The sequence below is a fragment of the Gorilla gorilla genome, chromosome 17, assembly GCF_029281585.2.
Source record: "Gorilla gorilla gorilla isolate KB3781 chromosome 17, NHGRI_mGorGor1-v2.1_pri, whole genome shotgun sequence".
NCBI classification, from domain to species: Eukaryota; Metazoa; Chordata; class Mammalia; order Primates; family Hominidae; genus Gorilla; species Gorilla gorilla.
The window spans coordinates 36,574,191-36,600,358 of NC_073241.2; the positions used below are offsets into that span (position 1 = coordinate 36,574,191).

The following is a 26,168-nucleotide window of genomic DNA, read 5'->3' on the forward strand; positions in this document are numbered from 1 at the left end:
ACCTGTCTCTGCAATAAATAAAAAGAGGTGGAAAGGAATGAATCTTAGGATATTTGGATATTCTTACTCTGAATTAATTCTTGATTTTAGGATCTTGATCTTAGGATCCTCGGATATTCTCAGGATCCTAGGATATTCAGATATTCTTAATCTGAATTAATTCTTAATTCTTTTTTTTTTTTTTTGAGATGGAGTCTCACTCTGTCACCCAGGCTGGAGTGCAGTGGTGTGATCTCGGCTCAGTGCAACCTCCGCCCCCTGGGTTCAAGCAATTCTTCTGCCTCAGCCTCCCGAGTAGCTGGGATTGCAGCGCCCGCCACCATGCCCAGCTAATTTTTGTATTTTTAGTAAGGACAGGGTTTCACCATGTTGGGCAGGCTGGTTTCGAACTCCTGACCTCAGGTGATCCACCTGCCTCGGCTTCCCAAAGTGCTGGGATTACAGGCGTGAGCCACCACGCCTGGCCAGTTCTTAATTCTTAAGCTGGAATTACAGATGTGAGCCACTGTACCTGACTAAAAACTGTTTTGGTGTTGTGTGAGAGTATAGAAAGTGTGTTTTCCCAGAATAACCTTTTTAAGCTGGCTTCTTTGAGTTGGCAATATGCATTTAAGGTTCCTCTATGTGTTTCCATGGCTTAATAGCACATTACTGAATAATGTTCTGTTTGTATGAAGGTGCCACAATTTGTTTATCCATTCACTTATTGAAGGACATCTTGGTTGCTTCTAAGTTTTGGCAATTATGAATAAAGCTGCTTTAAACATCTATGTACAGTTTTTTGGGGGCATAAGTTTTCAGTTCATGTGGGTGAATAGAACTTAACTGTTGGAATTTTTTTTTTTTTTTTTTTTTTTTTTTTTGAGGCAGAGTCTCACTCTGTCTCCCAGGCTGCAACATCCACCTCCCAGGTTCAAGTGATTCTTGTGCCTCAACCTCTCCAGTAGCTGGGATTACAGGTGTGTGCCAGCATGCCTGGCCAATTGTTGGATTGTATGGTAAGAGTATGTTTATCTTTTTAAGAACCTGTTAAACTCTCTTCCAAAGTGGCTGCACCATTTTGCATTCCCACCAACAATAAGTGAGAGTTCCTGTTGCTTCACATCCTCACCAGCATTTGGTGGTGTTAATGTCTTTGGATTTTAGGCATTGTAATAAGTTTGTAGTAGTGTCTTAGTGTTTTTAATTTGCAATTTTCTAATGATGTGGCATTGAACATCTTTTTCTGTGTTTTTTGCCATCTGTAGATCTTAATGAGGGCTCTGTTCAGATCTTTTTCCCATTTTGTAAATGGGTTGTTTTCTTATTGTTGAATTTTAAGAGTTCTTTGTATACAGTCACACGTTGCTTAACAGAGATGTGGTCTGAGAAATGCATAGTTAGGCAATTTTGTCATTGTGAGAACATCACAGGGTATACTTACCCAAACCTAGATGGTACAGCCTATTGTTCCTAGGCCACAAACCTGTACAGCACGTTACTGTACTGAATACTGTAAGCAATTGTAACATGTAAATATTTTTGTGTCTAAACATACCTAAATTGCGAAAAGTTACAGTAAAAATGCAGTATAAAAAATGATACACCTATACCAGGGTACTTAGCATGAATTGGAGCTTGCAGTACTGGAAGTTGCTCTGGGTGAGTCAGTGAGTCAATGTGAAGGCCTAGGACATAACTGTATACTACTGTGGACTTTATAAATACTGTACACTTAGACTACACTGAGTTTATTTTTAAAAATTTATTTAGCTTACCTTTATTTTTATGCTTATAAGCTTTTGCCTATTAATATTTTCATTTTTATTTTATTTTTTAAACTTTTTGTTAAAAATGAAGGCACACACACACATTAGCCTGGGCCTACCCAGGGGCAGGATCATCAGTATCACTGTCTTCTACCTCCACCATCATCACCACAAACACGTGAATATGATGTCATTAAGCAATAGGAATTTTTCCGCTCTTTTATCTTATGGCACCATCTTTCATGCTGTCCATCACTGGCTGAAACCGAAGCTCTGTGATACATGACTGTATTGGATACAAGTCCTTTATCATATAAATGTTTTACAATATTTTCTGCTTAGTGAACAATATTTTCTGCTTAGTGACTTGTCTTTTCATTTTCCTAGCAGTATGTGTTGCAGAGTTGTAGATGTTTTTTTAGTGAAGTCCAACTTACCAATTTTTTCATTCATAGATCCTGCTTTTTGGTGAAGTCTAATAATGTGAGTCTGCTAATAAATGTCAATCCTTGTTCTTCTCCAGTATTTTGTTGGCTCTTCTGGGTATTTTGGCTTTCCATATAAACTTCAGAATCAGGTTGTTGATACAAGAAACAGTTTGCTAGGATTTTGATTAAGATATTATTGTTGAATCTGTAGATCATACTGACAAAAACTGCTATCTTAACAGTAATGAGTCTATCTATGAATGTAGACTATCTCTCCATTTATTTAGACCTTTGATTTCTTTCAGAGTTTTGAGGTTTTCCTTATATAGGTCTCATACATATGTTGTTTATACTACCTATTTTGGGAGAGTATATTATTATATAAATGGTATTATTTAACTTCAAATTCTTATGTATCATTGCTAGTATCTATAAAGACAGTTAACTTTTATATATTTGATCTTATAAAATCACTGTACTTGCGTATTAGTTCCAGGAGTCCTTTTATATATATATACTTTAAGTTCTAGGGTACATGTGCACAAAACGCAGGTTTGTTACATATGTATACATGTGCCATGTTGGTGTGCTGCACCCATTAACTCATCATTTACATTAGGTATATCTCCTAATGCTATCCTTCCCCCTCCCCCCACCCACCGCAGGCCCCGGTGTGTGATGTTTCCTACCCTGTGTCCAAGTGTTCTCATTGTTCAATTCCCACCTATGAGTGAGAACATGCGGTGTTTGGTTTTCTGTCCTTGCAATAGTTTACTCAGAATGATGGTTTCCAGCTTCATCCATGTCCCTACAAAGGACATTAACTCATCCTTTTTTATGGCTGCATAGTATTCCATGGTGTATATGTGCCACATTTTCTTAATCCAGTCTATCATTGATGGACATCTGGGTTGGTCCCAAGTCTTTGCTATTGTGAATAGCGCCACAATAAACATATGTGTGCATGTGTCTTTATAGCAGCATGATTTATAATCCTTTGGGTATATGTCCAGTAATGGGATGGCTGGGTCAAATGGTATTTATAGTCCTAGATCCTTGAGGAATCGCCACACTGTCTTCCACAATGGTTGAACTAGTTTACAGTCCCACCAACAGTGTCAAAGTGTTCCTATTTCTCCACATCCTCTCCAGCATCTGTTGTTTCCTGACTTTTTAATGATCGCCATTCTAACTGGCATGAGATGATATCTCATTGTGGTTTTGATTTGCATTTCTCTGATGGCCAGTGATGATGAGCATTTTTTCATGTGTCTGTTGGCTGCATAAATGTCTTCCTTTTAGAAGTGTCTTTTCATATCCTTTGCCCACTTTTTGATGGGGTTGATTTTTTCTTGTAAATTTGTTTAAGTTCTTTGTAGAATCTGGATATTAGCCCTTTGTCAGATGGGTTGATTGTAAAAGTTTTCTCCCATTCTGTAGGTTGCCTGTTCACTCTGATGGTAGTTTCTTTTGCTGTGCAGAAGCTCTTGAGTTTAATTAGATCCCATTTATCAATTTTGGCTTTTGTTGCCATTGCTTTTGGTGTTTTAGTGATGAAGTCCTTGCCCATGCCTATGTCCTGAATGGCATTGCCTAGGTTTTCTTCTAGGGTTTTTATGGTTTTAGGTCTAACATGTAAGTCTTTAATCCATCTTGAATTAATTTTCATGTAAGGTGTAAGGAAGGGATCCAGTTTCAGCTTTCTATATATGGCTAGCCAGTTTTCCCAGCACCATTTATTAAATAGGGAATCCTTTCCCCATTTCTAGTTTTTGTCAGGTTTGTCAAAGATCAGGTGGTTGTAGATGTGTGGTATTATTTCTGAGGGCTCTGTTCTGTTCCATTGGTCCATATCTCTGTTTTAGTACCAGTACCATGCTGTTTTGGTTACTGTAGCCTTGTAGCATAGTTTGAAGTCAGGTAGCATGATGCCTCCAGCTTTGTTCTTTTGGCTTAGGATTGTCTTGGCAATGCGGGCTCTTTTTTGGTTCCATATGAACTTTAAAGTAGTTTTTTCCAATTCTGTGAAGAAAGTCATTGGTAGCTTGATGGCATTGAATCTATAAATTACCTTGGTCAGTATGGCCATTTTCACAATAATGATTCTTCCTATCCATAAGCATGGAATGTTCCTCCATTTGTTTGTGTCCTCTTTTATTTCATTGAGCAGTGGTTTGTAGTTCTCCTTGAAGAGGTCCTTCACATCCCTTGTAAGTTGGATTCCTAGGTATTTTATTCTCTTTGAAGCAATTGTGAATGGGAGTTCACTCATGATTTGGCATTCTGTTTGTCTGTTATTGGTGTATAGGAATGCTTGTGATTTTTGCACATTGATTTTGTATCCTGCTGAAGTTGCTTATCAGGTTACGGAGATTTTGGGCTGAGACGATAGGGTTTTCTAAATCTACAATCATGTCATCTGCAAACAGGGACAATTTGACTTCCTCTTTTCCTAATTGAATATCCTTTATTTATTTCTCTTGCCTGACTGCCCTGGCCAGAACTTCCAACACTACGCTGAATAGGAGTGGTGAGAGAGGGCATCACACTGTCTTGCGTCAGTTTTCAAAGGGAATGCTTCCAGTTTTTGCTCATTCAGTATGATATTGTCATAAATAGCTCTTATTATTTTGAGATACAGCCCATCAATACCTAGTTCATTGAGAGTTTTTAGCATGAAGGGCTGTTGAATTTTGTCAAAGGCCTTTTCTGCATCTATTGAGATAATCATGTGGTTTTTGTCTTTGGTTCTGTTTATATGATGGATTATGTTTATTGATTTGCATATGTTGAACCAGCCTTGCATCCCAGGTATGAAGCCAACTTGATCGTGGTGGATGAGCTTTTTGATGTGCTGCTGTATTTGGTTTGCCAGTATTTTATTGAGGACTTTTCCATCGATGTTCATCAGGGATATTGGTCTAAAATTCTCTTTTTTGGTTGTGTCTCTGCCAGGCTTTGGTATCAGGATGATGTTGGCCTCATAAAATGAATTAGGGAGGATTCCCTCTTTTTCTGTTGATTGGAATGGTTTCAGAAGGAATGGTACCAGCTCCTCTTTGTACCTCTGGTAGAATTTGGCTGTGAATCCGTCTGGTCCTGGACTTTTTTTGGTTGGTGGGCTATTATTGCCTCAATTTCAGAGCCTGTTATTGGTCTATTCAGGGATTCAGTGTCTTCCTGGTTTAGTCTTGGGAGGGTGTATGTGTCGAGGAATTTATCCATTTCTTCTAGATTTTCTAGTTTATTTGTGTAGAGGTGTTTATAGTATTCTCCGATGGTAGTTTGTATTTCTGTGGGATCGGTGGTGATATCCCCTTTATCATTTTTTATTGCATCTATTTGATTCTTCTCTCTTTTCTTCTTTATTAGTCTTGCTAGCAGTCTATCAATTTTGTTGATCTTTTCAAAAAACCAGCTCCTGGATTCATTGATTTTTTTGAAGGGTTTTTTGTGTCTCTATCTCCTTCAGTTCTGCTCTGATCTTAGTTATTTCTTGCCTTCTGCTAGCTTTTGAATGTGTTTGCTCTTGTTTCTCTAGTTCTTTTAATTGTGATATTAGGGTGTCAATTTTAGATCTTTCCTGCTTTCTCTTGTGGGCATTTAGTGTATAAATTTCCCTCTACACACTGATTTAAATGTGTCCCAGAGATTCTGGTATGTTGTGTCTTTGTTCTCATTGGTTTCAAAGAACATCTTTGTTTCTGCCTTCATTTGGTTATGTATCCAGTAGTCATTCAGGAGCAAGTTGTCCATGTAGTTGAGCAGTTTTAAGTGAGTTTCTTAATCCTGAGTTCTAGTTTGATTGCACTGTAGTCTGAGAGACAGTTTGTTATAATTTCTGTTCTTTTACATTTGCTGAGGAGAGCTTTACTTCCAACTATGTGGTCAGTTTTGGAATAAGTGTGATGTGGTGCTGAGAAGAATGTATATTCTGTTGATTTGGGGTGGAGAGTTTTGTAGATGTCTATTAGGTCCATTGGGTGGGTGCAGAGCTGAGTTCAAGTCCTGGATATCCTTGTTAACTTTCTGTCTCATTGATCTGTCTAATGTTGACAGTGGGGTGTTAAAATCTCCCATTATTGTGTAGGAGTCTAAGTCTCTTTGTAGGTCTCTAAGGACTTGCTTTATGAATCTGGGTGCTCCTGTATTGGGTGCATATATATTTAGGAGAGTTAGCTCTTCTTGTTGAATTGATGCCTTTACCATTATGTAATGGCCTTCTTTGTCTCTTTTGATCTTTGTTGGTTTAAAGTCAATCAGAGACCAGGATTGCAACCCCTGCCTTTTTTTTGTTTTCCATTTGCTTAGTATATCTTCCTCCATCCCTTTATTTTGAGTCTGTGTGTGTCTCTGCATGTGAGATGGGTCTCCTGAATACAGCACACTGATGGGTCTTGACTCTTTATCCAGTTTGCCAGTCTGTGTCTTTTAATTGGGTCATTTAACCCATTTACATTTAAGGTTAATATTGTTATGTGTGAATTTGATCCTGTCATTATGATGTTAGCTGGTTATTTTGCTCATTAGTTGGTGCTGTTTCCTCATAGCATTGATGGTCTTTACAATTTGGCATGTTTTTGCAGTAGCTGGTACCAGTTGTTCCTTTCCATGTTTAGTGCCTCCTTCAGGAGCTCTTGTAAGGCAGGCCTGGTGGTGACAAAATCTCTCAGCATTTGCTTGTCTGTGAAGTATTTTATTTCTCATTCACTTATGAAGCTTAGTTTGGCTGGATATGAAATTCTGGGTTGAAAATTCTTTTAAGAATGTTGAATATTGACCCCCACTCTCTTCTGGCTTGTAGAGTTTCTGCTGAGAGATCAGCTGTTAGTCTGATGGGCTTCCCTTTGTGGGTAACCCAGTCTTTTTCTCTGGCTGCCCTTAACATTTTTTCCTTCATTTCAACTTTGGTGAATCTGACAATTACGTGTCTCAGAGTTGCTCTTCTTGTGGAGTGTCTTTGTGGCGTTCTCTGTATTTCCTGAATTTGAATGTTGGCCTGCCTTTATAGGCTGGGGAAGTTCTCCTCGATAATATCCTGAAGAATGTTTTCCCACTTGGTTTCATTCTCCCCATCACTTTCAGGTACACCAATCAGACATAGATTTGGTCTTTTCACATAGTTCCATATTTCTTGGAGGATTTCTTCGTTTCTTTTTATTCTTTTTTCTCTAACTCTAAACTTCTCTTCTTGCTTCATTTCATTCATTTGATCTTCAATCACTGATACCCTTTCTTCCACTTGATCAAATTGGTTACTGAAGCTTGTGCACACGTCACGTAGTTCTCGTGCTATGGTTTTCAGCTCCATCGGGTCATTTAAGGACTTCTCTTCACTATTTATTCTAGTTAGCCATTTGTCTAATCTTTTTTCAAGGTTTTTAGCTTCTTTGCGATGGGTTCGAACATCCTCCTTTAGCTTGGAGAAGTTTGTTATTACCTATCGTCTGAAGCCTTCTTCTCAACTTGTCAAAGTCATTCTCCGTCCAGCTTTGTCCTGTTGCTGGTGAGGAGCTGTGTTCCCTTGGAGGAGAAGAGGTGCTCTGATGAGTATTTTCAGCTTTTCTGCTCTGGTTTCTCCCCTTCTTTGTTGTTTTATCTACCTTTGGTCTTGATGATGGTGATGTACAGATGGGGTTTTGGTGTGGATGTCCTTTCTGTTTGTTAGTTTTCCTTCTAACAGTCAGAACCATCAGCTGCAGGTCTGTTGGAGTTTGCTGGAGGTCCACTCCAGACCCTATTTGCCTGGGTATCACCAGCAGAGGCTGCAGAACAGCAAATATTGCAGAGTGGCAGATGTTGCTGTCTGATCCTGCCTCTGGAAGCTTTGTCTCAGAGGGGCACCCGTCTGTATGAGGTGTCAGTCGGCCCCTACTGGGAGGTGTCTCCCAGTTAGGCTACTCGGGGGTCAGGGACCCACTTGAGAAGGCAGACTGTCCGTTCTCAGATCTCATACTCCGTGCTGGGAGAACCACCACTCTCTTCAAAGCTGTCAGATGGGGACGTTTCAGTCTGCAGAAGTTTCTGCTGCCTTTTGTTCGGCTATGCCCTGACCACAGAGGTGGTGTCTACAGAGGCAGGCCTCCTTGAGCTGTGATGGCCTCCACCCAGTTCGAGCTTCCCTGCTGCTTTCTTTTCCTACTCAAGCCTCAGCAGTGGTGGATGCCCCTCCCCCAGCCTCACTGCCACCTTGCAGTTTGATCTTAGACTGCTGTGCTAGCAGTGAGCAAGGCTCCATGGGGGTGTGACCTTCTGAGCCAGGCACGGGATATAATCTGGTGTGCTGTTTGCTAAGGCTGTTGGAAAAGCGCAGTATTAGGGTGGGAGAGTCCCGATTTTCCACATACCGTCTGTCACGGCTTCCCTTTGCTAGGAAAGGGAATTCCCTGACCCCTTGCACTTCCCAGGTGAGGTGATGCCCTGCCCTGCTCCATGGGCTGCACCTACTGTCTGACAAGCCCCAGTGAGATGAACCCGGTACCTCAGTTGGAAATGCAGAAATCACCCGTCTTCTGCGTCACTGCTGGGAGCTGCAGACTGGAGCTGTTCCTATTCGGCCGTCTTGGAACCACAGCCAATTAATTACTTCTAGGAGTCTTTTAATAGATTATTTTGGCTATTCTACAAAGACAATCATACCATATGCAATAAAAAGTTTTACCTCTTCCTTTCCAATCGGTATACTTTTTAAATTTTTTTTCTTGCCTTGTTGCACTAGCTGGGACTTGCACTGTGATGTTGAATCACGGTGGCAGTAGAGGTTGTCTGTCATCTTTGCCTTGTTCCCAGCCACGGGGGTGAGTGTCCAGCCTCCCACCATTAAGTATGGATGAGTTTAGCAATAGGTTTGTTGTACATGTTCTTTATCAGGTTGAAGAAGTTCCCCTCCAAGTTTGCTGAGAAATTTGTTTTTAATCATGAATAGGTGTTGGGAATAGGTGTTAGATTTTGTCAGGCTTTTGCTGCCCCACCAATTCATATGATCATATGATTTCTTTAGCCTGTTGATATGGTGGGTTATATTGATTGTGATAACCATAAAGAGTGACTGAGGTAGGTGTCACAGTCAGTGGAGGCTTATTGGGCCATCTCGAAGGCGTGCCCAGAAAAAACACAAGTTACAGACACATCTGTGGCTGATTTTTTGGTTCTCAGGAGGTTTAGTGACAGGAATACTTGCATATTTGTGAGGTTTTAGTTAGTGCCCAGTAGATGTACGTTTTACACAAGATAAGGTGAACCTCTGAAGGAAAAGGGAACAGAGGAAGCAGATGCCTCAGGGAGGGATGAAGGAAGTGATGCAGGATATTTTCTTGACCCCTTCACAGGACTCGCGACAGGGGTGCCCTGTTTACTCGGCCTGCCCCACTCAAACCCTCACGGGAGGGAGCATGTGAGCAAATGAGCGTGGGAACTGGCCAGCCACTTTGGTGCCAGCAGGAGCAAACTCTGCTCACTCAGGTCTGCTGTGCTCCACCCAACACAGGAGAAAGCATGCAGGCAAGTGAGTGCAGGAACCGGCTGCTTTAGCACCAGCTGGAGCGAACTCCGTGCAGGCCTTGTGGTAGCATCTAGGTGGGGGTGCCTGCAACCCCAAGGCCCCAGGGGCCGTGATACAGTGCTGCCTTAGCTCCGCCATCTACAGACAGCAGCGTTATCCGCTCAGTGGACCCTTTGGCTTGTCACGTGGGGTGGCTGCTCTCTGCCAGTGAGGGCAAAGAGCCAGAGTGACAGCCTTTTTGGGCACCCACACTTGGCACCTCCTGAATTCTTGTCCAGTGCCCAAGAGGAATGAGGTCATGCAGACGATTGAAGGATGATGAATATGGAGAATTTTATTGAGTGATGAAAGCTGCTTTCAGCGGGGAGAGGAGCTGGAAAGGGGCTGAGAAGGGCAGCCTGAAATTAAGTTGCCTCTCTGCCTCATCCAGCCATCGTCTCTGAAGTCAAGGTGCCTCTCTTGATGTCCAGCTGTTTTTTCCTGACGTCCAGCCACTTCTCCCCTCTGTCAGCTGAGTCTGAGTCTTTGTAGGCACAGGATGGGGCCGAGCTGTTTTGGAAAAGACAACATTCGATTGGTAAAAAGACATTCAGAAAGCACCAATTGGGAGAGAGCGGGCACACACGTTTGGAAGTTCTCACTTTGGGCTGTGGGTTTCAGGCTTCCTGCTCAAAGGTGGGATTTTGCCAGGGACCTGTCCCTGTCTGCCTAGAATTTCTCTGCCTCCTGTCCCTATCATTGTATCAGAATAATTAATCTCATCTTGTCTTTGTTCTGTACATGGGAAGATAAGCTAGTAATCGACATTATCAGTGTGGAGTCTTTTGGAGAGCCGGTTTCTGTTTATCTCCTAGGGAAGAAAGCCTAATGGAGGTTAGTGAGATGGGGTATATTGAAGGGTGTGTTACTGGTGGAAGGTATCCAAAAGTTACCAGTGGCCAATTCATGCGGGTCTGCAGTAATCTCATTTCTTGCCTCCTCAGAAGAAAGAATTTGACTGATGGGCATAAGGAAGAAAAAGAGACCGAGGCAAGTTTCAGAGAAGTAGTGGAAGATTTTTCAAAAAAGCTTTAGAACAAGAAAGAAAGTATGCTTGAGAAAGACCCAAGCGGGCATGTGAAGGGTAAGTGCAGTGTTTAACCATGATCCTAGGACTTTATAGGCTTACCCACTTCCAGTGTCTTGCACACTTTTCCCATGATTCTCCTTAGGGTGGGCTACCTGCATGTACAGTGCCCTCCTTACACTTGGGAAGTGAGCACGAGCAGTGTGTTTAGGAAGTTGTATGCACGTCCATCTGAGGCTTTCTTCCTTTTTCTTGTGGAGTGCCCCTGGAAGGTCATACTCTGCCATTTTGTCTCTTAATGCATGTGCCCGGCTCACTCGTCCAATACCTGAGATTTTGTTGGAAGCCCTTTTTGCTTCTCCCTGGTGCTTCATTCAATTAACACTTTAGTGTAACAGGTGTGGGCCATCAGGAAATGGCCTCTCTCTGGCCCCTGCTGCCAATTTATCGCTTTTAGAAAGGTAGTGTGATAATTGCTGAACCATCACCTGACATCTCTAGTGGGTGGGAAAGAGCCCTCTCCTGCCCCCGCCATACCTGTCTAACTACTGGTAACAGGCGTGTGACCTGAACTCAGCTTCTAAGGTTTCACCAGGGTCCCCTTGGCCAAGAGAGGTCCATTCAGTCAGTTGGGAGATTACAATTTCATTTTTATTCCCAGTTGATTCTTAAATATACCTTTAAGTTGATTCTTAGATATACCTTTGCATATCTGGATTAAATCCCACTGGGTCTGGGTGTATGATAGTTTTTAGACATTGTTGGATTTGACTTGCTAGTAATTTGTTGAGGATTTTTACTTTCTATGTTGATAAGAAGTATTAGTCTGTAGTTTTCCTTTCTTGGATTATATGTAGCTGGTTTTGGTATTAGGGCCACTTTTGGCCTCATGGAATGAGTTAGTAAGTCTTCTCTGCCTCTGTTTTCTGAATTGTATTATTTTTTCCTTAAATGTTTGGTAGAATTCACTAATCAATCTCAGCCTGGGATCTTTTTTTGTTTGTTTGTTTTTGGAAAGGATATTGATTTTTGATTCCATTTCTTTAATGAATAATGAATATAGGGTTAGTAAAGTCTTTTATTTCTCCTTGTGTGGGTTTTGGCAGTTTGTCTTTTTGAGGACTTGGTCCATTTCATCTAAGTTTGATAATTTGTGGGTGTCAACCTGAAAGAAGCTGAAGCAAAATTATTGTAAGTAAAGAGTTTATTTGGGCAAAGCCTAAGGATTGCAACCCAGGAGCATAGAGTCAAGTTGCCCTGAATATACACACTTACTAGCAGCAGTTATAAGTAAGTGGATTTTTAAAGGCAAAATTGTGGGGGACAGGGAATGAACTAATAAAGAGTTGTTTGTCAGGAATTCTCACTGGTTTACAGACGTAGCATTGAGTTATTGGCTATACGTTAAGCTATAGATTGTGAATTATAGCATTATTAGGTTAATTCATAGTTACTTATGGCAATAACAAGCAGTTTCAAGAGGTGAATACACAGCTCAGAGGAGGTGGGTTGGTGAGGGGAGGTGGGGCGTGATTTTGGTCTCATTTTAATGTCTCTTTGGGCCTGATAGTTAAAAAGACTTGCATTCCTCAGATAAGATCTTTCCTCACAGGCATAGAGTTAAAGTTATTCATAGTATTCCTTTATTGCTTTTTTAATATCCGTGGGATCAGTTGTTATGACTCCTCTTTTATTTCTAATATTGGTCATTTGTTTTCTCTTAGTTTATCTTGGCTAGAGATTTATGAATTTTATTCTTTTGGTTTTGTTGATTTTTTTGTTTTCTTTTCCTCATGTTCGTTGCTTTCTGCTCTGATTTTTATTGATTCTTTCTGCTTGCTCCTCTTTTCTAGTTTCTTAAGGAGGTAACTTAGTTTATTGAGTTTAGATCTTACTTCTTTTCTAATATGTGCATTCCTCCTGTAAACTGTTGATGGAAGAGTCAAACTCTGTGAAATGTTTAAGGAGGTTTATTTTGAACCAAATGAGTGACCAGGGTCTGAGGCAGTCTCAAGAAGTTCTGAGAACAAGTGCCTAAGGTGGTTGGGTTACAGCTTGGCTTTAAACGTTTTAGGGAGGCATAAGACATCAGTCAGTATATGTAGGGTATACACAGACATTGGTTCCACCTAGAAAAGCAGGACAATTCAAAGTGGGGGCATATGGGTCATAACTGGATTATAAGATTTTCTGATTGGCAATTGGTTGGAAGAGTTATTATCTAAAGACCTGGAATCAATAGAGAAGAGTGTCTGAATTAAGATAAGGGGTTGTGGATACCAAGGTTCTTAATACATAGATGAAGTCTCAAAGGTGGCCGCCCTTAGAGACAATAGATGGCAAATGTTTCCTATTCGGACCTTTAAAAGGTACTAGACTCTCAGTTAACCGCTTCAGGATTGAGAGGACCTGGAAGCAGGGATCTGATTATGTTAATAGAGTCTTTACAAATGCAGTTTTTCTCCACCAAAAAAAAAAAAAAAAAAAATGGCTTTGCAGGGTCATTTCAAAATATGGCAAAGAAACATGTTTTGAGGTAAAATATTTTGATTTCCTTCTCTATCTGTCATGTGATGTTATGCCAGAGTCAAGTTGGAAAGTAGCCATTTATATAGGGTTAAATAAAACCCCTCTGATGGAATTTCATGGTTTGCAGGGTGTGACTCCCCAGACCCCTTAGATAGGAATTTGGGCAAGAGGAAAAAGGTCAAAGTTTAGTCCTCAAAGTGCATCCCACAGATTTTGTTAAGTTGTATTTTTGTTTTCAATTCAAAATATTTTTAAATTTCTTTTTATAAGTTTGAAGATTTTTTTTTTAGAAGTATGTTGTTTAAATTCCACATAATTGGGGGTGGGGGGAGTTCCCGGCTATCTTTATGTTAATGGTTTCTAGTATCTCTTGTAGTTTGAGAACATAACTTTGCATGATTTTCATTTTTTAGAATTTGTTACAGTATATTTAATGGCCCAGCATGGGGTCTGCTTGTTGAATGTTCCATGTGAACTTGAGTGGAATGTGTATTCTGCTGTTGTTGAATGGAGTATTCTATAAATGTCAATTAGATCAAATTGATTAACGTTGTTGTTTAGTTTAACTCTATCCTTACAGACATTCTGCCTGCTGGGTTTATCAAGGTTGTTGACCGGAGTATTGACGTCTCTAAGAGTGGATTTCTTTCCTCCTTTCTGTTCTGTCAGTTTTCACCTCATTTATTTTGATCCTCTCTTGTTAGGTATATACATGTTTAGGATTGTTATGTCTTCTTTTCATTCTTGTTATTATGCAAGGCCCCTCTTTAACTCTTATAATCAAAGAATGTTTGCAGTCTGCTTTGTCTGAAATTAATCTCCAGTATCACTTTTTTTTTTCTTTTTTTGAGACGAGTCTCACTCTGTTGCCCAGGCTGGAGTGCAGTGGCGCGACCTCGGGTCACTGCAGTCTCCACCTCTGGGGTTCAAATGATTCTCCTGCCTCAGCCCCCCAAATAGCTGGGATTACAGGCGTGCACCACCATGCCCGGCTAATTTTTTTTTGTATTTTTAGGAGAGATGGGGTTTCACCATGTTGGCCAGACTGGTCTCGAACTCCTCACCAGGTGATGTGCCTGCCTCGGCATCCCAAAGTACTGAGATTACAGGCGTGAGCCACCGCTCCCAGCCCAGTATCACTTTTTAAAGGACTTCTTGGGAGCCTATTTATTTTGCAAGATTTGCAGTTTCCCTTATCAACTCATTTGTACTGTTGTTGGATTATCTGTGAGAGTCTGTTAGGAGCTGATGTTAATTATTCATTTGGGAGGGATGAGTCAGGGGATTAATTTTTGTAGGTGGATAATTACTAATGAATGTTTTTATATGATGACAGTTTTTGTTTTGCCAGTCAACTTTGTACACCAGATAAAGAATATTCGTCTAAGATGGAGTATCTGTATTTATTGCAGTGCTCATTTATAGGGGTGCTAATTCAGATCTCACTGTCTGTTATTTAGGATATAGTTAAATTGTCTGTTCTCAACATGTTAGTAGTAAGGTAGAGCTGGCGTTGGGAGTGGGAAGGCATGTGTGGTACCACCTGATGTTGAAGGAAGGGGACTGATTGACTATATGGTAATGGCGACTATAATTACATTTACCACTGGGAAAACCTTTGTCTAGAGAGGCTAAGTAATTATCTGGAAGTCTCTATAATTCTTTAAAAAAAAAAAAAAAAAAAGGCTTGCAGTCTTGCTATATTGTCCAGGTTGGAGTGGAGTAGCTGTTCACAAATGCATTATAGCCTCAAATACCTGGGCTCAAGTGTCCTCCCATCTCTGCCTCCCGAGTAGCTGGAACCACAAGCCGAAGCCACTGTGTCTCGCCATCTTGTAAATCTTTGTTCTATGCTGATGCCAGATCAAATAGTGAGACATCACTGTACACTTTTTTTTCTCTCCACCATTGATATGGGGGTGGGGAAGAAAATAAATACCAGGCAATTCTTCTCACCATTCAATAACATAAGTGATTTATAACTTGATAACTTAGTCCGAAGGCATTATAGTGTAAATAATACTAATATCAACAATTCATCAGATTTTAACATTTGTAATCATAAATAACATTTATGGTGCTCATTAGTTTACAAAAGTGTCTTTACATCAGAAATTTTGTGTAATTCCTGGTAACAATCCTGTAAAGTCATCTTCATTTTAGTAGTGGACCTGGGCTTGGAGTCTGAAAGGGAATTATGTGGAATTATATCCCCAAAGCATCAGAACCCAGATCTTATTTTTTTCCCCCACTATACTACACTGCTTCTATAGAACAAGAAGCCTCAAAACATTATTCCCCATGGTGTCAGCTGGACTAGTTTACCATATCATATTTAAATGGTGTGTTTTATGAGATTTTTATTATTTTATTTTATTTTATTTTATTTTATTTTTGAAATGGAGTCTTGCTCTGTCCCCCAGGCTGGAGTACAGTGGCATGATCTCAACTCACTGCAATCTCCACCTCCTGGGTTCAAGCAGTTCCCATGCCTCAGCCTCCCGAGTAGCTGGAATTACAGGCACACACCACCGTACCCGGCTAATTTTTGTATTTTTAGTAGAGACAGGGTTTTGCCATGTTGGCCAGGCTGGTGTTGAACTCCTGACCTCAAGCGATCCGCCTGCCTCAGACTCCCAAAATGCTGGGATTACAGGCGTGACCCACCTCACCTGGCTTATTTTATTTTATTTTTCTGAGCTGGAGTCTTGCTCTGTCACCCAGGTTGGAGGGCAGTGGCGCGATCTCAGATCACTGCACCCTCCGCTTCCCGGGTTTAAGTGATTCTTCTGCCTCAGCCTCCTGAGTAGCTGGAATTACAGGTGCCCACCACCACACCTGGCTAATTTTTGTATTTTTAGTGGAGATGGGGTTTTGCCATGTTGGCCAGGTTGGTCTCGGAACTCCTGATCTCAGGTGATCCACCCGCCTTGGCCTCCCAAAGTGCTGGGGTTACAGGTATGAGTAACCACACCTGGCCTTTATGAGATTTTAAAATTACACTGTGCTTAAACTCTATACCCTAACATCAGTTTTTGTGGATTATGTAGCAGTGTCTGTCTTTTTACTTCCTAATGGTTAATGATTGATTTTCAAATGAATTGATTTAAAATGGAAACCTAAGTATTACCTAATTTTTTTGAAAAATTGTCTTTGTAGAAGCTGAAACCTATCAACACTCTTCAAAATGCAATGGAATGTACCACGGACTGTATCTCGACTGGCACGCAGGACATGCTTGGAACCACATAATGCTGGTCTCTTTGGACACTGTCAAAATGTAAAGGGACCTTTGCTTTTATACAATGCTGAATCCAAAGTGGTTTTGGTACAAGGCCCTCAAAAACAGTGGTTGCATTTATCTGCTGCCCAGTGTGTTGCAAAGGAAAGGAGGCCATTGGATGCTCATCCACCCCAACCAGGAGTCCTTCGCCATAAGCAAGGGAAGCAACATGTTTCATTCAGGAGGGTTTTTTCATCCAGTGCCACAGCTCAGGGAACTCCGGAAAAAAAGGAAGAGCCTGATCCTTTGCAAGACAAATCTATTAGTCTTTATCAACGATTCAAGAAGACATTTAGACAGTATGGAAAAGTTCTGATTCCAGTGCATCTAATAACTTCTGGTGTTTGGTTTGGAACATTTTATTATGCAGCCTTGAAGTAAGTTTTTGCTTAGTTGAATGTCTTTCCCTGTCTTACCAGAATATTAATCTTTTTAATTGTACTAATGATAGCTTTAGATTTTTAAATGCTTTAATGTTTTTCATCAATAGAGGATAACTGTTTTTCATAGCTTTTTTCACATTTTAATAATAATAGCTAACATTTGCTTACTGTTTGGAGCAAGCATCTGGTGCGGTTTTTAACTGTTTCATCTTATTTAATCCTCCCAGCAACCATATAAAGCAAGTTACACAGTTACACCCATTTTATGAATGAGAAAACAGATTAGGCAAGGAGAAGTAAAAATAGTTCAGCTTTTCCCAAAATAACTCAGTTGCTAAGAAGTGGTGCCTGGACTAAAAACCCAATTAGGTGCGTCTGATCTCAAAGCATACACTCTCCTATATGCAGATCTCATCCTGGCATTCAGGAAAGCACAGACATAAAATAATCAAATTTCAGAAATTTGGCAGCACCATGACTCCATAATTATATATTTCTTAGAATGTTCATAAATGTGAAAAGATATCTATTTTGCCATATGTATGGTTTTGGTGGGAAATTCGCAAGATTTTGCCAAAGTCCGGCTAATTTGTTTGCATTGATATTACCCAAGTCCAGTAAGTGTCAAGGAAAGGTCTTTTGTTCTGATCAGAAATGAATCTAGTAGGTCTAGCCTCCCAGTGTTTTGAAACATACAATTTAAAGTGCATCTCTCTTGTTAATACTGTGCCTTCCCCTTAAGGTAAGTTATTTGCTTCACACTGCTTTAGGCGCAGGAGGACCAGTGATTTCCCATTTCTGCCACTAGTCGGCCGAGTGCCCATTCCTCAGTGTCCGGGCCTGGTGTGCATGAAGGACTTAGACACTTCAGTAAACTCTCCTAATTGGTTGAGAATTATTTTATACTTTCCAGAGTTGAGTGGTTTTCAGTGCTTGATTATATTTAATGGCTTGATATCAAGACATTAACAAAATATGGTTAGTGTTGTACGTAAAGCTCACTCTTTAGAAGCGGCTTATTGCAGACTAAGCTATAAGTAGCTCTTCCAGGATGATGGAATAGAAACTACCTATTTTTGGGAACACAGGACCACATAGGTTTCTTGACAAAATTTCTAAAAGGATTTTTTTTCACCTTGTGTAATTGATGCGGTTCTGTTTCACTTTGTATCTTTACATTAATGTTCCTCTTATTTAATTATATCCTTCTTAAGAATTGTATCTTTCCTTGCAGAAGATTCTTTAGGTGTATATTTTATGGAATTGTTTCTTGGTTTATTAACGACATTTTTGGACATGTTTAATATTTATAGAAGTCTTCAAAACTGCCCTTGGTTTTTTGACAGAAAATAAAGTTACCATTTTGATCAAAAGTTATTGTAGGCATTCAGTCCTGCTATGTAATGAATGGATTTCTACATATTAAATTTTCTTTTTTGAGTCATGGAGGATTTTTGTGATTCAGTCTGTGAAAGATGACATGAAAAATACATATATGTTTCTTTTGCCCTCGTCAGGTTGCCCATGTATGATAAGGCAAGGCATTCGGCCTCCTGGCTGGCCTTAGAGGGAGAAATTCAAGCTTTTAATTAATTGAATATGAGATTCTCATTTAGGCTATTAAGAATAATATTTTTGTTCCTTTTACTTTTCCTTATTCTCTGGTAAAAGTTCTGTAACTGAAAAAGTAGACCCAGAATAATCTAGTGATCTTAATAATGCTTAAGATTTCTTCAGTGCTGTGGGCATCTAAAGCAGTTGTGGGTGATGCTCTGTTATCCCCTGTAAAATGCAACTTTCTTAGTTTTATTTTCCTCCCTCTTTTTTTGCAGAATGCTTATATGTAAACATGGTGATACAACTGTCTACTTTAAAATAATACCCTTCCCCATTACACCTTGCTTTGGGGCTATTTGTTAGCATAGGAATCGGGTTGCCAGACCACCGCTACTGCCCCGCCACGACCACTGGGTGAATTCTGTCATAGCATCACGTAGAGAATTTATAATGGGCAGGCTGGGTTGCTTTCCAGAACAGTCCTCCTTGGGGTTTTTATTAGATCCTTCAAAATTTGAAAGTCAATTTATTCTGAATGAAGATCTTAATCACAAGTAATGCTTAAAAAAATCAAACTCATGAATGAAAGAAAAAGGAATTCGAATATTTTCACTGTAGGATGATTGTATTTAAAAATTGAAGTTGATTATACTAAATACAGATTGTCAATTCACCTGACAAGAGGCTAGTTATATTTTAGTGTTGTTCGTTTGTTTGTTTTAACTGGAAAAAGTTCTGTGTTATTTGCTTGTTGCCTACTTACTGTTAAAAGAAAGGGAGAAAAATAGTTTGTAGCTGGAAAGATGGGCATTTGACATCATGCCTCATTACTGACCAGTGTTTGTCTTGGTTACTCTGACAGCTCGCATTACTGCCTTTCTAGGCACCGTAGAGGAAAATGTCATTCTATATTTAGAATGACAGAGTGATGAAGTTCTCAGGTTTTTGAAATACTTTATTCCAGGGAGTTCTAAATTGTGCATGCTAATAGATTTTATTTTAAACTGAGCTTTGTTGCCGCTCCTATCTGGCAAAGCCTTGCAGAGATCTGGTGTCTTATGTCCAGAAGTGCTTTAGTTTGATCAAGTGTGGCTCAGCAATGATGATGTGGTCCCTGCATTTAGATGCCTTGTGTTTGAGACCTCAAGTTCCTAAAGTTACAGATCCACTGTGAGGCAAAACCCTGATTGATTTCTACTGCACTTTATCCAGACGGTGAATGTGCTTTTGTCCTTGTGTGTTTCTTCATCTGTGGAAACAGTTGTAAAGCTGGCAGTTTGAGAAGCACAGATTCCTGGCTGGCTGTGGGCACTTCAGAGTAGAAAGTGACAAACAGTAGATGTTTCTGTTTGAATCAGACCCTCATTAATACTTCACGTTCAGTAATTCCAGAGGAAATGAAAGTTATTTTTAAGAAAAGTCATCAACAGTTTAGAAATAAGTGGGGCAGGGCACAGTGGCTCACGCCTGTAATCCCAGCACTTTGGGAGGCTGAGGCAGGTGGATCGTCTGAGGTCAGGAGTTCGAGACCAGCCTAACCAACATGGAGAAACCCCATCTCTACTAAAAATACAAAAATTAGCCAGGCATGGTGGTGCATTACACTACAGAATTACAGAGCCTGTAATCCCAGCTACTTGGTAGGCTGAGGCAGGAGAATCGCTTGAACCCAGGAGGCAGAGGTTGCCATGAGCCGAGATCTCACCATTGCACTCCAGCCTGGAGCGAAACTCCATCTAAAAAAAAAAAAAAAAAAAAATTGGAACTAGATGCTTGCTTCTTTATCTGACAAAGGATGCAGGCCAGTGACAATACAGCTTGTGCTTGGAGTCTCAGTCCATTGTTTGTATGATCTTTTATTTTTTAATTTTTTATAGAGACAAGTCTTGACACCATGCCTGGCCTAAACCTTATCTTAATGAGATTTAGTTGTTATCTAGAAAGAGATTTGAAAAAGAATTGAAACTGAAGATAGAAGATAGAAGAAATGAGATTGGACTCATAGTTTGTTTTTTAATTCATCTCTTTAAACTTCCCTTAAGTTGTTCTGGTTTCCTCTGACTTCTAATGATAAGTAATTTTAATAGTCCTTTCTTGAGGATGATCAGCCATATCTACCAAGGGTGCTCCCTGACTGCTTAGTATTATGGTGAAGTCACAGAGTGGGACATCTTTTCCCTAATTAATATTAAAAATAAATTGAGTTTACCGCTACCGTTATCATAATAGATCTAGGCAATGCTCTTTCTTAATGACATAGGGAAAGCTGCTTTTGCAGTGGAGGTCTACCGACCCTGCCTTCACCAAGAGGCAAACTCAGTAATACTAATAAGGGAGGAGACCACCCCTCGTATTGTCTTATGCCCAATTTCTGCCTCCAAAGAAGAAGTAAAAACTAAAAGGCAGAAATGAAGTCCACAAGCAGACAGCCCGGCGCCACACCCTGGGCCTGGTAGTTAAAGATCGAACCTAATCTGTTATCTGTAGATTACAGACATTGTATGGAAAAGCACTGTGAAAATCCCTGTTCTGTTCTGTTGTGTTGTGTTCTGTTCTGTTCTGATTACTGGTGCATGCAGCCCCCAGTCACGTACCCCCTGCTTACTCAGTCGATCACGACCCTCTCATGCGGACCCCCTTAGAGATGTAAGCCCTTAAGAGGGACAGGAGCCGGGCGTGATGGCTCACGCCTGTAATCCCAGCACTTTGGGAGGCCACCGTGGGCGGATCACAAGGTCAGGAGATCGAGACCATCCTGGCTAACATGTTGAAACCCTGTCTCTACTAAAAACACAAAAAATTAGCCGGGCGTGGTGGCGGGCGCCTGTAGTCCCAGCTACTCGGGAGGCTGAGGCAGGAGAATGGCGTGAACCCGGGAGGTGGAACTTGCAGTAAGCCAAGATTGCGCCACTGCACTCCAGCCTGGGCGACAGAGCGAGACTCTGTCTCAAAAAAAAACAACAAAAAAAAAAGAGGGACAGGAATTGCTCACTCAGGCAGCTCGGTTTTTTGAGACGTGAGTCTTGCCGATGCTCCCGGCCAAATAGAGCCCTTCCTTCTTTAACTCAGTGTCTGAGGGGTTTTGTCTGCAGCTCGTCCTGCTGCACTAAGGATGGACAGACTGGCTTTATGTGTCCCTTGTTGTGATGTGCTGAGGTGGACAGTGTCCATTCTGTCGTTTTCCTGTGCGAAAGTACTTAACGTGAATCTCATCTTGAGGAAACAATCAGACAAACCCAAGTTGAGAGATGTCCTTCCAAGTAGCCAGCCTGCATGCTGCCCTCCTCCACCATAGAATGCTGAGAAGCACTTCTAGAGAAAAGCAGACTAGAGAGACAGGAAAAATAGCCATAAAGGACATACTGGGACAATTTAGGAAACTGTAATCTAGATTATATATTAACTGTAGACTATTGTGTATGTTATAAATGTGATGCTTATGTAGGTGAATGTCTTCGTTCTGATTTAGGGGCGAAGGGTCACAGTGTCTAAAGAGAGCAAGAGCCATCATGGCAAAATGTTAATAATCAGGAAATGAAATAAAGAAGCCAGGGCTCAGGAATGTTAATAATCAGGAAACTGGAAATGAAGTCGGGGCTCAGGAATGTTAATAATCAGGAAACTGGAAATAAAGAAGCCAGGGCTCAGGAATGTTAATAATCAGGAAACTGGAAATGAAGTCGGGGCTCAGGAATGTTAATAATCAGGAAACTGGAAATAAAGAAGTCGCGGCTCAGGAATGTTAATAATCAGGAAACTGGAAATGAAGTCGGGGCTCAGGAATGTTAATAATCAGGAAACTGGAAATAAAGAGGTCAGGGGCTCAGGAATGTTAATAATCAGGAAACTGGAAATGAAGAAATCGGGGCTCAGGAATGTTAATAATCAGGAAACTGGAAATAAAGAAGCCAGGGCTCAGGAATGTTAATAATCAGGAAACTGGAAATGAAGTCGGGGCTCAGGAATGTTAATAATCAGGAAACTGGAAATAAAGAGGTCAGGGGCTCAGGAATGTTAATAATCAGGAAACTGGAAATGAAGAAATCGGGGCTCAGGAATGTTAATAATCAGGAAACTGGAAATAAAGAAGCCAGGGCTCAGGAATGTTAATAATCAGGAAACTGGAAATAAGTCGGGGCTCAGGAATGTTAATAATCAGGAAACTGGAAATAAAGAAGTCGCGGCTCAGGAATGTTAATAATCAGGAAACTGGAAATGAAGTCGCGGCTCAGGAATGTTAATAATCAGGAAACTGGAAATGAAGTCGCGGCTCAGGAATGTTAATAATCAGGAAACTGGAAATAAAGAAGCCTGGGCTCAGGAATGTTAATAATCAGGAAACTGGAAATAAAGAAGTCAGGGCTCAGGAATGTTAATAATCAGGAAACTGGAAATGAAGTCGGGGCTCAGGAATGTTAATAATCAGGAAACTGGAAATAAAGAAGCCTGGGCTCAGGAATGTTAATAATCAGGAAACTGGAAATAAAGAAGCCAGGGCTCAGGAATGTTAATAATCAGGAAACTGGAAATAAAGAAGTCGGGGCTCAGGAATGTTAATAATCAGGAAACTGGAAATAAAGAAGTCACGGCTCAGGAATGTTAATAATCAGGAAACTGGAAATAAGGAAGCCAGGGCTCAGGAATGTTAATAATCAGGAAACTGGAAATAAAGAAGTCAGGGCTCAGGAATGTTAATAATCAGGAAACTGGAAATGAAGTCAAGGCTCAGGAATGTTAATAATCAGGAAACTGGAAATGAAGTCAAGGCTCAGGAATGTTAATAATCAGGAAACTGGAAATGAAGAAATCGGGGCTCAGGAATGTTAATAATCAGGAAACTGGAAATAAGTTGGGGCTCAGGAATGTTAATAATCAGGAAACTGGAAATAAAGAAGCCAGGGCTCAGGAATGTTAATAATCAGGAAACTGGAAATGAAGTCAAGGCTCAGGAATGTTAATAATCAGGAAACTGGAAATGAAGAAATCGGGGCTCAGGAATGTTAATAATCAGGAAACTGGAAATAAGTCGGGGCTCAGGAATGTTAATAATCAGGAAACTGGAAATAAAGAAGTCACGGCTCAGGAATGTTAATAATCAGGAAACTGGAAATGAAGTCGGGGCTCAGGAATGTTAATAATCAGGAAACTGGAAATAAAGAAGTCGGGGTTCAGGAATGTTAATAATCAGGAAACTGGAAATAAAGAAGTCGGGGCTCAGAAATGTTAATAATCAGGAAACTGGAAATAAGTCGGGGCTCAGGAATGTTAATAATCAGGAAACTGGAAATGAAGTCGGGGCTCAGGAATGTTAATAATCAGGAAACTGGAAATAAAGAAGTCGGGGCTCAGGAATGTTAATAATCAGGAAACTGGAAATAGGTCAGGGGCTCAGGAATGTTAATAAGGAAACTGGAAATAAAGAAGTCGGGGCTCAGGAATGTAACTGGAAATAAGCCAGGGCTCAGGAATGTTAATAATCAGGAAACTGGAAATAAAAGAAGTCGGGGCTCAGGAATGTTAATAATCAGGAAGCTGGAAACGAAGAAGTCACGGCTCAAGTTGGAGACTTTCTCTGCCTTCTCTCCTGTCTCCAGAAATTTGTCGCGGTATATGTTAATTGCTCCTTCACCTGCCTTAAGTCTTTTAATAGAATAGAAGCATCCTTTTAGAGTAATTGAAGTTTTCATCAAACCCATAGTGTCGTTTATTCTTTGCATAATAACAGACTAAAGTGATGTTAAAATATCTCTTGCTTTTACAGTGCAATTTTACACATAAAATTACATGTAATTGGCTGGGCACTGTGGCTCATGCCTGTAATTCCAGCACTTTGGAAGGCTGCGGCGGGCAGATCATGAGGTCAGGAGATGGAGACCATCCTGGCCTACATGATGAAACCCCATGTCTACTAAAAATACAATAAGCTAGGCGTGTTGGTTGCGTGTCTGTAATCCCAGCTACTCAGGAGGCTGAGGCAGGAGAATCGCTTGAACCAGGGAGTCAGAGGTTGCAGTGAGCCAAGATTGCGCCACTGCACTCCAGCCTGGCAACAGAGCAAGATTCTGTCTCAAAACAGAACAGAACAAACAAACAAACCATGTAATTTTAAAGGTAAAAATTTTAGGTCTTAAAATGTGAGTTGGAGCGTTCTAAGGAAGTGGTATTTGGTTGGGGAAACTAAGACCAGGCAAATGATTCTGATCCTTTTCTCATAGTTTACTTAAAGCTGTTAATTTTATTCTAATAACTGCCTCTATTTTTCTAAACATACTAGGATGCCCACATGAAGCAAATAGAAGTTGTAGGCAGTAAGATACCGTGTGATGTGATGTTTGTGTGCATGTTGCATATTGTACATCAAGTAAGATGTTCTCTTAGAGTGAAGGTAAAGTGCTTGATAATGTAGAATCAACTTTTGAGCAAATTTAATAAAATTATAGTGTGGTTTTGGTATTTTCAGATAATTTTTGAAAATATCATTAAAAGTTTCTACATATGAAAATTACTTTTTTTTTTTTGTAGAGGAGTGAATGTCGTTCCTTTTCTAGAACTCATTGGGTTACCTGACAGTGTGGTAAGCATCCTGAAAAACTCCCAGAGTGGAAATGCCCTCACAGCATATGCCTTGTTTAAGGTGGGTACTGTAACAAACCCATTGCTCCTCAGAACTCACTGGTGGTGACCTGCTCACTTTCCCATGAGACTCCATGTTCGCTTCCAATTGTATTTCGTAACTTGAAACGCTGTATTTCTTCTCTGATATGTCTGGTGAATAATGTAAGATAATTTTTTTTTTTTTTTTTTTTTTTTTTTTTGGAGATGGAGTTTCGCTCTTGTTTGCCAGGCTGCAGTGCAGTGATGCCATCTCGGCTCACTGCAACCTCCGCCTCCCAGGTTAAAGTGATTCTCCTACCTCAGCCTCCTGAGTAGCTGGGAGTACAAGATAACAAAATAAAGTGGAAGTAAAAATGTGGTTTTAGGAAGAAATGCCTTAAAAATTGGCAGATCATTCATAACTTCCTGTGGTCAGATAATTGTTAGACTTATGTGATTTTCCATGGTAGTAGTCATCTGTTTGACATTGCTCCCGTTGATAAATGGAGATATAATTATTTTAAGTATAATTATATTTGTTTTTTCTTATTCAGTGATCTGCATGCCACCTGACTTGTTAGCAAAATTTAGCATTTATTTTACTGTTTTTTGTTTTGTGTGTGGTTTTAAGGAGCAGAGAGTTTAATAGGCAAGAAGGGGCAAGAAGGAAGGGAGAAGGAAGAAGCTCCCCTGTACAGAGACAGAAGAGGGGGGCCTCCAAAGCCAAAAGAGGAGGTCCCCCTATTTTACTGTTTTTAATAATTCATCTTTACTTAGCAAGTAAAATAGGTTTAATCCAAATTGTCTTATATGATAAACCCTTTTCTGTTAGATTTTAACCTAACATATGTTTCATTTTAAAAGTTGATAATCTTTATAACTATTCTCCGGATTCAGACAACTTTTTTGAGACGGAGTTTCACTCTTGTTGCCCAGGCTGGAGTACAATGGCGCGATCTCGGCTCACCGCAACCTCTGCCTTCCGGGTTCAAGCAATTCTCCTGCTTTAGCCTCCCAAGTAGCTGGGATTACAGGCATGTGCCACCATGCCTGGCTAATTTTGTATTTTTTTAGTAGAG

The 26,168-nt window shown here is 40.4% G+C and overlaps 1 protein-coding gene across 4 annotated transcripts in view; it reads left to right on the forward strand.

Moving 5' to 3' along the window:
* The window catches only part of FAM210A (family with sequence similarity 210 member A), a 65,538-nt gene that overhangs the window by 34,231 nt on the left and 5,139 nt on the right, over window positions 1–26,168 (forward strand). For 2 of the 4 annotated variants that reach the window (XM_031003812.2, XM_055368368.1), the window contains exons 2-3: window positions 16,432–16,932; window positions 25,018–25,129. In XM_031003812.2, the coding sequence (XP_030859672.1) occupies window positions 16,460–16,932; window positions 25,018–25,129 (585 nt within the window). In that variant the 5' untranslated portion in view covers window positions 16,432–16,459. Of the gene's footprint in view, window positions 1–870; window positions 999–10,660; window positions 10,801–16,431; window positions 16,933–25,017; window positions 25,130–26,168 lie in introns of all 4 variants that reach the window. The other 2 variants (XM_063699363.1, XM_019014142.3) reach the window with 2 other exon arrangements.